Here is a 12,512-nt window from a genome sequence, read left to right as displayed (position 1 = left end):
CAAGGGTATGATGGAGGCTCAAGTCCCTAATGGGACAGTGGAGGAACTGGACAAGGAAGCAGTGGAGAAAGGAGAAGGCCCCTGTGGACGGCAGGTGTCGCACCCACAGTGCCAGCATCTCTGTCTGCTAGAGTCCTTCAGGGACCCAGCACCCAGTGACTAGCAGCCCCTTCCATGACTCTGTGGGCTCTGCGGCCCCTCTTTTTGGAGTCACAATCTCAGCTCAGCACTCAAGTGGTAGAGGCAGGGGCTTCTGAGAGGGGCCATCGGTTTAGCTGCCCAGCCAGGCAAAGAAAGTTCTCAGAGGAGTCTGATAGCCTAGTGTTAGCCAGGACCCCAGAGGACAGCTCTGTAGGAAGGGACCCCTTCCCAGACTTCCATCTCCCAGGGAATTCAGATTGGAGGGGGACAGCAAGAGTCCCCCTGCTGGGACTCAAGTGGCTTGTTAGTTCTCCTAGCCTAGAGAGCTCTGTCTCACCGCCACTCTCCAGATGAGGGAGTCAAATAGCCCTTACTTTTTCCATCTTTCGTCCTAACTTTGGGGGGGGGGGGGACCTGGTAGGACCTTTAAGGGATGCTAATATCTTGGGTGCCACTCTCTAACGCCAGGTTTGAGGAGACTCCTTTCTCCTCCCACCACCGTTCTGGCATCTGGGGCACAGTTGTGGGAAGCTCACACATCACCTGGGCCTCAGCAGGACCACGGGAAACAGGATCTGACCTGCACGGTGAGTCTTTGCCAGCCTCAAGCTGAGGGGTGGGGCTCTCCTAGGAGCAACACGGCCTCCGCGGGGCGGGGCCTCCCTTTGCAGCTGCAGGAGTCGGTTTGGCAGGCACAGCAGTGCTGGAGTTTGGGACAGAACTGCACCCATGGCCCGCACTCCTCGCCACCGGCGCCTGGTCCTGCCGTTGCTGTGCCTGCTCTTCCAGGGCGCCACCGCCCTCCTCTTTGCGGTCTTTGTCCGCTATAACCACGAAACCGACGCTGCCCTGTGGCACTGGGGCAACCACAGTAATGTGGACAACGAGTTTTACTTTCGCTACCCAAGTGAGTGAGGGTGAGGGTGTGGGAAGCAGAGACTCGAAGCCCTGGGTATGTTGGGAAGGGCGCTTGAACGAGGGGGTACTCCTTCCACCGAGGTGACAACCAGGGCTTTAAAATAGCCCCTTCCTCTAGTGTCCATCTTGTTCCCGGCACTGCTGGGCTGGCACGCGCTCTCTCTCAGGCTGAGGAAGGGTCAGGCTCAGGGTCACATAGTAAGGGGAGCTGAAGTTTCAATCCCCTTGTAAATAGGCTCCGTGTTAATCAGTGTCTCAGGTCTCACCTTCCATTAGAGCTAATTCGACTTTGTCTAGGAGTCCAGCTTGACCACAGGAAAGAGAAGCCTGCTGAGATTGACAGGCAGGGTGCTAGAGAGGACAACACCGGGCAGGCTCACCAGGGGCAAGGCCAGCATGAAGCGGGTGGGGGACCCTTGGCAGGGTCTAAGCTGGCTGTGATGTGCCTGTTATCACCCGCCATGGGTCCAACAGCGAGAACGGGGTGTAGACACCATAAACTCCTCGACCAATGGCCATTGGCCTCCTAACATGGTTCCGGATGGGGCGTTAACTCCCAGATAGAGACAGGGCATCTCCCTCAAGCTGGGTATCTGGAACCAAACGTACCACCCTCTCACAAGGGCCCAAGTCAACCTTATTTAACTCCAGTTCCCCATCCAGGCAGCAGGAAGAAGCTGGGTGTGGCGGTTCCTGCCTGGAATCTCAGCACTCAGGTGTGGAGGCAGGAAGATCTGGAGTCCGGGGTTAGCCTTGGCTATACAGGGAGTTTGAGACCAGCCTAGGCTGCACAAAATCCTGTCTCAACAAAACAAAACAAAACAAAAAAGGAACCCCAGGTGGGTTCGTGCACGCTTTTAATCCCAGTACTTGGGAGGCAGAGACAAGCGGATCTCTGAGTTCAGGGCTAGCCTGGTCTACAGAGTGAGTTTCAGGATGGCCAGGGCTACACAGAGAAACACTGTCTGGCAAAACAAAACAAAACAAACAAAAAAGGAAAAAGAAAAGGATCTCAGTTTGAAGGACATTCAGATAAGGTCTGGGGTATGAGAGCCCTCCCCCAATAAAACAATGAGGCTATTACCACCCACTTTCTACAGCTGAGCTGGTGGCAGGCTGTCTCCACCTCACTCTGTCCTGGCCTTAGCTCTGGGGACATAGAGGATTGTGGGAGATTTTGGACTGTAGCAGGAAACACCAGACCCCTAACCACCCACTGCACCCACTTCTCCACAGTTCATTCCCAAGTGTGTCAGGGAATCAGCAACCAGGCCACAGAAGCTGGTATTCAAACCAAAGCCCTAAAACTGACCATAGAGACTGGGAGCTGGGAGGAAATGGGTCAGAGAAGTGAGGGAGGTGAGCTTTGGTTCCCTGTCTAAGCTGGGCAGGAGCAGTTTCACTTGGGGCCTCCAAACCCACCTGTTTGTTCCAAATCCCTCTGCGAATCCCCTGTTACCACTGCGGTAGTGCTGGGCTCTCCCCCCAAGAGGGCAGCCAGAGGATCAAGACAGACTGAGCGCCTATCTGCCCTGGTGTCAATTTCTGTGGACTTTGACCCTGCTATTTGGGGAAAGCTAAGCAGGAGGGAGATGTGAGGTCCCTGAAGCCTGGGCTTTGATGAGCCGAGTCCTGACCCTGTGTCCAGAGAAAAAGGTCAAGGCCAGAGGGCGGGGAGAAACAGCCTTTGACAGGGAAGATGAAAGGGTTGTGTGGCGGGTGGCGGTGGCCCCTGGCCCCGTGGCTGCGGGCGTGCTCACTCTCAGAGGCCGGCTGTAGATGGCAGATGTCCCTCCAGACAGGACAGGATGGGCCCTCAGATTCTATGGTCTACCTCTCTAGATCAGATGTGGGCAGAGAACCAGGAAGGTCACTCACCTACCCAAGATCACACGGTGAATTACCAAAAGAGTGGCGCTGGGCCTTGGCTCGTGATTCCCTCCCCATCGCGATGCGCCTGCCACACTCCGTCACCTGGCTCACATTACCTTTTGGGTAGGGCCTAGCAACGTAGCCCAGGCTAGTCCTAGACTTACCGTCTTCCGGCCTCAGTTCCCCAAGGACTGGGGAATACGGCGTGAACCGCTGCTCCCTGCCTATAGCATCTTATTCTGCAAACCAAGTGGTTCAGAGTAAAAGGGGGAAGTCCTCTTCCAGGTGGGGGCAGGGGCTGGCTCACAGTGGGTCCTTGTCATAGAATCAGAGCCATTTTAGGGGACATGTAGATTGGGACTGTGACCTGCCCTGGGAGGATCTGGCCTCTTTTCCGGAAGCTGGGGTGGAAGAGGCTCGGAGATGGCAGCTCCCACTCCCCTCCGCCTCATTTCTGCCTTTTATAGAGGAGGCATCTGAGGCTTAGAGAGACCTCAGGTCGTGTGCCCAAGGTCATGAGGTCAGCTGCACCGGATGCTGACACGTCAGCCCTAACGGTAGCCGTGCCCTAGTCTTGCCCTGGGAGGAAGGACTGATGTGGTAGCCCGGAGGATTTGGGGTTTTATTTGTTCTACCCTGTTTTGTTGTTTTGTTTTGTGACGGGGTCACATCACTCAGGCTGGCCTCAAACTCATTGTATAGTCCAGTCTGGCCTTGACCTCCTCATCTTCCTGCCTCCACCTCTTACAGGGCAGAATTACAAGTGTGTGCCACCATGCCTGGCTGGGATTGAGTTTTCAGTACAAACAGTAGCATTTAAAACAAGCTCAGAGCAGTTAGAAGTTCCTGCATGAATGGGCTTTGAAACATGCCACCCAGCCCCCTTGGTTTCTTGCTGTCCTTGGACAAGAACAAAAAGAGTTCCTCTTGGATGTTTGAGCAAGGCAAAAGGCAGAGAAGTCTGAAAGATTGTAAGCTAGCCCAAGTGTGGTAGCACACTCCTTCAATTCCAGCACTCAGGAGGCAGAGGCAGGCAGATCTCTGTGAGTTTGAGGCCCAGCCTGGTCTACAGAGTGAATTCCAGGACAGTCAGAGCTACATAGTAAGACCCTGTCTTGGGGGGAAAAAAGGCTGGGGGCTCCTGAGTTCTAAGTGTGCCTCTCCTTTCTATTGTGTGTATGATCTGGGTCACCCTGAGGAGGGGACAACATGCCCTGGGCACCCAGGGTTGCAGGAACGAGCAAGGCATTGCTAGTATCTGTTTCAGCTCACACATGCAGACAGCTCTGAACCGGTTTCTCTCAAGGCTCCTGCTTGCATCCCAAAGTTCAGTAGCAGCCTTCAGCCTCTTGAGATCAAACAACACAGAACACGAGCTTGAGAACCTGCTTCTTCCTATGAGAAATTCAAGGTCATCCATGATAAAAATGTATACAAGTTGAATATCATTATGAAAGTCCTTGGAGTCAGAAGTGTTTTGGTTTGGGAGTGTTTATGTATGCATAATGAAATACCTTGAGGAAGGCAGTCAAGCCTAGACAAGCAATCCACAGCCGTCCCACACTTACTCTATACAAACAGCCTGAAGGTGATTGCCTCCAATGTGTTCAGTAAGCCTGCATTTTGGGTAAAGCCCATTGGATGAGACCCTGGGTGGGTGTGGAATTTTTATCTATGGCATCACACTGATGCTTGAAAGCTTTCTGATTCTGGAGCATTTGGGGTTCCCCGTTTGCACAGTGGGCGTGCATAAGGAAAGTCACGAGGGAAGATGAAGTGCAGCATTTGAAGTGAGGATTGTGTGAGAGCGTGGACATGTGACATCACCACAGCTCCAGCTCCCAAGTGGCCAAGGAGAAAGGTCAATCTGAGAGTCTGTGTTCTCACCAGCAGGCTGATTCTCCAGTCTGACTCCGCCCTGAGAGCGGGAACTGACTTCTTGGTGGGAACTGTACCCTGGGCCCCATCCACAGATACTCAGCATATCTATTGCTCACAAGCGAGAGACAGACATCTTCTCATCCCTAGTGCAATTTCTCATGTGGAATGTGAAAGGAAGGAGGACTTAGGGTGCTGTCCCTTGTCCCCAGGCATTTGCAGAAAGGGAACTCCCACAGGCTTTCTGCTGGTGGGTTTTGTTTCTGCTTGTTCACGTTTGTTTGTTTGTCTTATTCTGTAGTCAAAGCTGTCCGGAAACTAACTCACTAGACCAGGCTGGACTTGAACTCAGAAAGATCAGGGGCTGGGATAAATGGTGTGTGCCACCATGTCTGGCCTTGTTCTCGATCTTTTGGGAGGGGCTCTTACTCCCTAGGCTGACCTTGAACTTGGGGCACGTCTCAAGTGTATGCCACGTCCAACCACTCACCTGGAGATGTCGCGTCCAACCACTCACCTCGTTTGAAGAAGGATCTCGTCTCTGTGGCTGTGCTGCTGTTGCAGGCCAGCAGGACTGAACTAGGCGATTCTCCCCCTCCCATGTCACTGTGGAGCGCCGGAATTATAGCTGCGCCTACCATATCCAACCTTTTAAATGGGTTCTGGGATCATCAGCCTTGCCTGTGTGGCTAATGCTTTTGCCTGCTATTCGTCTTCCAGCCCCTTTAATGATGATTCTATATATCTAATCACTCAACAACTCATTTGTATACATCTTATTCTCAGTATTACTCTGTATTATGAAGAAAGCAAAGAGAAAAGGCCCAAGCCTTTCTGTCCAGAAGTCCACCATTTGCTCAACAGTTCAAGGACACAGGTCATGTGTGGTCCCTCACTGTGAGCCCAGCTCTTGGGCAGCTGAGGCAGGAGGCCCAGAGTCTGAGGACAGCCAGACTACTCAGTGTGACCCTGTCTCAACAGAGCAAGTGTGATGTATAACACAAAAAATTCAACATATAGAAATAAACAAACAGGAAGTCAGTCCTCACACCTGAGGACGCCTGCAAGACACAGGTTCCAGGAAGTCAGTCCTCACACCTGAGGACGCCTGCGAGACACAGGTTCCAGGTTCTGTCACTGCACGCACACCACAGCAGTCTGCCCTCCCTTCAATTCCTGTGCGGGTGGGCTTAGTCCCTGTTAATAATTCGAAGCCATTTCCTAAGCTATTTTTATTCTATTCTCAAAATAGGGAGGTATAGACTTGGAAAGATGAGAGATGGAAGTTAGACATTAAGAAGGGCTTCCTTGTGGCTCGGGAGATGTCTCAGTAGGTAAAGTGTTTGCTGCGCAAGCTTTAGGACCCAAGTTCAGATCCTCAGCACACAAGTAAAAATCAGGTTAGCAGCACTCACTCATGATCTAAGGGCAGAGAAGGACAGACCCCAGGGCTTGCTGGCCGTCCACTCTGTCACGTTGGTGAGGTCCAGGCTTGCTGAAGGATCCTATCTCATTGCAAGGCAGAGAGCATGGTGGAGGGAAACATGACACCTACCTCTCTATACACATATGTACACGTGTGCATACATATACATGAGAATATGTACACACTACACACGGGGAGAAGGAAAGTGTGTGTAGAAGAGACAGGGCTGCAGCAGCAGAGAGTACTGACTGAGCTTCCTGTTCAGGTGAGCAAATGGGTCAGGGAGAAGGAGAGCCAATGCTGTAGCAGGAAGTCTAGCTCTTCCCTCGAGCAGGGGGTGTATGGGGGGGCAAGGGTGACCTAGCCCTGCTGCTCCAGGCTGGACCTTTGTTCCAGCTGCTGGGGGAGGGGTCGGACTCAGGGGAATTTATAGGCGTGGTGCTACTTCAAGGCAGTCCTGACTAGAGGTCTGTGTTGGCTGGTGGGTGTGACTGGAGCAGGCCTCACAACTCTGCCTCTCCCTCCCTCCGGCCCCTCCCCTGTGCGCCCGCAGGCTTCCAGGATGTGCATGCCATGGTCTTCGTAGGCTTTGGCTTTCTCATGGTCTTCCTGCAGCGCTATGGCTTCAGCAGCGTGGGTTTTACCTTCCTCGTGGCCACCTTCACCCTGCAATGGGCCACGCTGGTCCAAGGCTTCCTTCACTACTTCCACGGCGGCCACATCCACGTTAGTGTGGAGAGGTGGGCAACAGTACGCCCCTGGCCCCCCAAAGGCCCTGCTCCCCAGAGGGTTCTCCAGGCTGCTGTCTGTTCTCACTGTCTACGTTCACACACCCCTCCTGTTAGGCCTTTGTCACCCCAGCTCCCAGAGGACTGGCAGCTAGCGAAAAATGACACCTCCTACCTCCTGCTTCTTCTCCTCTCCAAGGGTGGGTGGCACCCCCTGATACCCAGGAGAGGTCTGTCCTCACTGTGCCCCACCATGCCCCTCACCTCTCCCACCCTGTGTAACTGCAGTTTGATCAATGCTGACTTCTGTGCGGGAGCTGTGCTCATCTCTTTCGGGGCTGTTCTGGGCAAGACAGGGCCAGCGCAGCTGCTGCTGATGGCCCTACTGGAGACGGTGCTGTTTAGTGTCAACGAGTTCATATTGCTCAGCCTCCTGGGGGTAAGTCTGCCCGGAGGAGGTGCCACCCACCCAGGTGTTGGTCAGCCTGAGAGGAAGATGGGTGGGGGCGGGGCTGCCTCACAACCCCTGTCTTTCCCAGGTGAAAGATGCTGGGGGGTCCATGACCATTCACACATTTGGGGCCTACTTCGGGCTGTTCCTCTCACGGGTCCTCTACAGATCCCAGCTGGAGAAGAGCAGGCACCGCCAGAGCTCTGTCTACCATTCTGACCTCTTTGCCATGATTGGTGAGACCTGCTGAGGTGAAGTGGCGTGAGGAAGAATTCCTGCACTGTCAGAGGCCTTTGAGTCCTTCCTACTTGTTTTTGGGGGGCCTGAAATCCATGCTTATCATTGCCCCTAACTTACAACTCAATGCTGGGGTACACAGGAGCTCACACCAGGCGCTGAGGCCTTTCAAATCTACCTCAGTCCTGCTTGAATCCTCCCTGTCTCTGCAGCCCACACGTGTGAAGCCAGACCCATCACCCACCGTACAGTCCTTTTTCTCTTGTGCCCCTGCCAGGTCTGGTCACCTGCGCTTGAACTGGCCTCCTCAGCCTAAGGACTCCTCCCCACAGTCAGGCAGGGAGGTAGGAGCCCTGGACCACCCCGGGAACAGTAGGGCCTGTTTGCCCCAGGTTCCCCCCTCAGGTGGCACACTGCCCTCTCGGCCCTCACAGCTTGCCATCCGGAGCCCGTGTTTCCTGTGGAGTGTTGAAAACAGTCCTTGCCTTCTCTACCCTGGGCACAGGACAGTGAGAAGGTCCTCATCTTGAGGCAGTATTAGGACTTTGAGCCAAAGTGAAGGAGCCCGCAAAGTCCCTGCTTCTTCTTCCCTCTCTGAGCTTAGTCAGAAGGCTTAGAGCAGGGCTGGGCAGTGGTGGTGCACATCTTTGACTCCAGAGGCAAAGGCAGGTGGATCTCTGAGTTCGAGGCCTAGCCCAGACTACAGTAGGAATTCCAGGACAGTCAGGGCTACACAGAGAAATCCTGTCTCAAAAAAAAAAAAAAAAAAAAAAAAAAAAAAAAAAAAAAACAGTCTGTGTGTGTTGGGGATGGAAGCCGGAGTGCAGCATGGGCTAGGCCCCATGCTGAGCAGTCAGACCTAGCGGCCCATGAGACAAGCATTTATAGGCATCATTCCCTCAACTCTCATCATAGAAAGATGTTTTTTTTTTCCTGACAATTCCAGGAACCAGCGAGGAAACAGGCTGCATAATAATTTCTCTGCAGTGCAGCGCCCCCTGGTGACGAGGGCCACTTACTACTAGATGCTCACTGTGGCTACCCACTGTTTAGGGACCATCTTCCTGTGGATTTTCTGGCCCAGCTTCAACTCTGCGCCCACAGCGCTTGGAGATGGGCAGCATCGGACAGCACTGAACACGTACTACTCGCTCACTGCAAGCACCCTCAGCACATTTGCCTTGTCAGCCCTTGTCAGTGGGGACGGCCGACTGGACATGGTAGGGGGAAGCAGACGGGCAGCCTGTAAAGGGAAGAGATGTCTAAGATTACAGGGGAATGAGAGCTGGCGAGTAAGTGGCCAGATGACAGCAGAGGCCACTGGAATGGGTGGGACTGGAATGGGTGTGGGCGTGATGATCTGAAAAGATACCTTGTCCCCCGTAGGTCCACATCCAAAACGCAGCACTGGCTGGAGGGGTCGTGGTGGGGACGTCAAGCGAAATGATGCTGACACCCTTTGGGGCTGTGGCAGCTGGCTTCCTGGCTGGGACTGTCTCCACCTTGGGGTACAAGTTCTTTACGGTAGGTTGCTTCTCAGGACCTGGGGAGAAGAAGCATTTGAGGGAAGGGGCCTGCACCAGGGACATGGGATCCCCAGCCCTTTTGCTACCTCCCCCACCAGGTTCTGGGTAGGGGTAGGTGGACTGCCCACAGCTGATTACCCAACTTGTCCTCCAGCCTGTCCTTGAGTTCAGATTCAAAATACAAGACACGTGTGGTGTCCACAACCTCCATGGGATGCCAGGGCTGCTGGGGGCCCTCCTGGGAGTCCTGGTGACTTGGCTGGCCACCCACGAGGCTTATGGAGATGGGTGAGTCTACACTAACCTCCCTGGAATGATCTCCCTTCTCCTCTGAGAGCCAAGAAAAAAAAATGCCCATCTGTTCTCATGTACCCATTTGGCTATTCTCCCACCATATGGTGAGAGCCGAGGGCCTGCCCAGGCCTGGCCTCCTGGTCAGTGAAGTGGATGGTCACAGAGAAAACAATTTCAAGAGCATTGAGCATTCCTTCAGGACCAGTAAGCGATAATGAGCCCTGGGATCTACAATTCACACTGTGAGCTTGGAGTAGGCAGGCAAAAGGGATCTTGGACTGGGTTCTGGAAGGTACGTGGGGTTGGCTAGCTTAGGAAAGGAGGTCAAAAGTGAGGCCTGGCCGGACAAAGTCCTCGGTGAGACAGTGGGGATCCTTGGACACACTCTGGCTGCCGGCACCTGCATGCCACAGTGACCAGCCCTGGCTGCCAGCTCATCTTTCCCTATTGGCCTCCTTTCAGCCTGCAGAATGTATTTCCGCTCATAGCCGCCGGCCAGCGCAGCCCCACATCTCAGGCGGTTTATCAGCTCTTTGGGATGTTTGTCACACTGGTGTCTGCCGCTGTGGGGGGCAGCCTTGCAGGTGAGTGGGTTTCGTGGGCAGGGTGGTGGGTGAGAGGCCCAAGAACAGGAGCGCAGGAGGAAGAACAAGGGATACCGCGCACTTCGTGCGGTCCTCTCGGAACTCCTGCCTGCGCTAGCAAAGGCGCAGCAAAGGTGCTGGTGGGAGATTGCACCTTCCAGGGGAAAGGACGGCCGGTCCCTTGGTTAAGGGGTCTGACGTTCCTGTGCTGCTCCCTGTGCCACTAGAGGGCAGTCCAACCCCAGCTGCTGGGAAGGGGCCTGTTCAACCTCCTCCTCTAGATAGCAGGCAGGTTAAGCCCACCCTGGACCAGAGCACAAAGCCTTCCGCAGAAGCTGTCTGTTCACTGGCTTAGGTCAGAGTCCCTCCTGACATCTGGCTTTAAGAACAAAATCCCAGCACTTAAGAGGCAGAGGCAGAGGTAGGTGGATTTCTGAGTTCAAGGTCAGCCTGGTGGGCTACAGAGTGAGTTCCAGGATAGCCAGAGCTACACAGATAAACCGTGTCTCAAAAAACAAGAATCAAAAACAACAAAAATGAATAAAGTGTGATGGAACATCACTAGCCTCCCATATATATGCTCATCCTGAAAACTTCGCTCTCCACAGTCCAGCTTTCCAGGTCACATTTTATACAGTAAACTTCCTCTAGGTCCCTCCTATGTGGGCCACAAAAAGATCACAGCTATGTTTCACAATAGAACCCCAATAGGACCGTGAAGCAGATTCTTTTAATTCCACCAGCTGCCTTCTTTGTGGGTAATGGGGGGGGGGGGGTAGCCACCTTGTAGGGCTACACCTTCTCAGAAAGGGGGCACTCTGCAGCCCTTATCAACCTGTGCTCCTAGGTGGCGACCTCCCTCTTGGGTAGGGACTGGGGAACCTTACATATCCTTCCCTATGGCAACCAGGACTCCTGCTGAGGCTGCCCTTCCTGGATTCCCCTCCAGACTCCCAATGCTTCGAAGACCAGGTTTACTGGGAGGTAAGGCATGGGCTTTTCCCCATATGTCATCCTTGGCTGCCTGCCCTTACCTCTGGGCTGCCACTCCCCTCTTTCCTTCACCCCTCCCTGCCTTGCAGGTGCCCGGAGAGCAGGAGGCTGAGGTCCAGAGACCTCTGCAGTCTGAGGAGACCCAGGCCTAATTGCTGCCAGCATGACACTGTCTTCAGAGAGGATGGGTTCTGCAGGCATGACACCACTGTCGTCTTCAGAGAGGATGGCTTCTGCCGGCATGACACTGTCTGTCTTCAGAGAGGATGGCTTCTGCCGGCATGACACTGTCCTTGGAGAAGACAATAGCTCTGCCAAGAGGCCCTTCTCAGCCCTTTACAGGGAGGTCTAGAGCCAGAAGGGGCTTACCACCTCTAGGTGGATCCCCATTAGCTTGCTCCTGTAGTCATAATAGGCCCAAGTCAGCCCTAGATGACCGCTACCCCACTGGCCAATGTTACCCTGTCCCAGTGACACCTGAACCAGGCCTACTCTGGGTGGGAGACTGGATGATAAACAACACCATCACCAAGGACCCTGATACCTTCCATTTGTCTCTTCCCTTTGATTCCCGAGGCCAAGTTCTTGAGGCAATCAAAGATCTTAGTGTTGACAAAGTCTCCTCAGGTCCACATGCTCCTAAATATATGTCTCGGATAGTTCCACCCTCTTCAGTGGGGCGTCAGTGTCAGAAAGTCTGTGCTTGTTTTAGCCAGCTAACGCTGCCCCCAAATCCTTCCTGGTCCTTCCTTAACTGCTGCTGCCCTGGCCCTCAGCTGGGTTCGCGTCTGAGCAGAGTAGAAAAAGGCCCAAGAAGGGCATCAGAAGGAGTGTCCTACCACAAAATCTCAGAGCCAGAGGAACTAATGCCAGTTCACAGTCCTGTCCTGAGCAGGAAGGTGGATGAGGAAGGCGCCTGGAATCCCGGTAGCCTAAACCATTTGACCACAAGAGGGCACTCTAAAACCAGCAGAAGAAGATGCCAGCCCCAGGTTTCACCTAGGTCCCTTGCAACCTAACCTTCCTAGCTGCCACAGCCTTCTCTGAGCTCCACCCCTTCTGTGTGTCAGATGATGTCAGAAATTCCATATCTCACCCACTCACAGGGACTCCCCCCCCATCAGGAGGGACTGGGACCCCTCTTCCTTCTCTCACTTGGCCTACTAGTGGGCTTCTGGCAATCACAGACACATCTACCTCCAAACTAAGGTCCTTCCGAGCTAGGAAGCCAAAGGGGAAGAAGTATCCTGGAGCTCAGCCTCTGAGAACGGCAGAGTTGCCCAGGGTTTACCTGGGCTCTCTGGGTTCAGGTGGAGATGCTCTCCAGGGAGCTCTCTTGTTCCCTCAACCTTCTCCCCTCATAGAACCCTGCCCGTTGCTGGGTGAGGATCCCAGGACTGAAGCAGAAAGCTCTTAAATCACTGTGAAAAAGCAGCTGGGATAATTGGGACCCAGCTCGGATGG

At 53.9% G+C, this 12,512-nt stretch overlaps 1 protein-coding gene across 1 annotated transcript; it reads left to right on the top strand.

Annotated features, from left to right (window-relative positions):
• Positions 1 to 855: 855 nt before the first annotated feature.
• Rhbg (Rh family B glycoprotein) lies at positions 856 to 11,722 on the top strand. The gene is made up of 10 exons (XM_041656232.1): positions 856 to 1,048; positions 6,789 to 6,975; positions 7,252 to 7,402; positions 7,503 to 7,650; positions 8,705 to 8,871; positions 9,038 to 9,175; positions 9,332 to 9,465; positions 9,934 to 10,055; positions 10,966 to 11,039; positions 11,138 to 11,722. Exons 1-10 carry the CDS (start codon positions 871 to 873, stop codon positions 11,198 to 11,200), a joined length of 1,362 nt encoding a protein of 453 aa, XP_041512166.1. The 5' UTR covers positions 856 to 870; the 3' UTR covers positions 11,201 to 11,722.
• The last annotated feature ends 790 nt before the right edge of the window (positions 11,723 to 12,512 follow it).

This window comes from Microtus oregoni, unplaced genomic scaffold (assembly GCF_018167655.1).
Source record: "Microtus oregoni isolate MIOR12 unplaced genomic scaffold, Mior012 000007F_ref0000211, whole genome shotgun sequence".
Taxonomy (NCBI): domain Eukaryota; kingdom Metazoa; phylum Chordata; class Mammalia; order Rodentia; family Cricetidae; genus Microtus; species Microtus oregoni.
The sequence above is the reverse complement of the archived record's forward strand: the minus strand, read 5'-3'. Positions and strand labels throughout refer to the sequence as shown.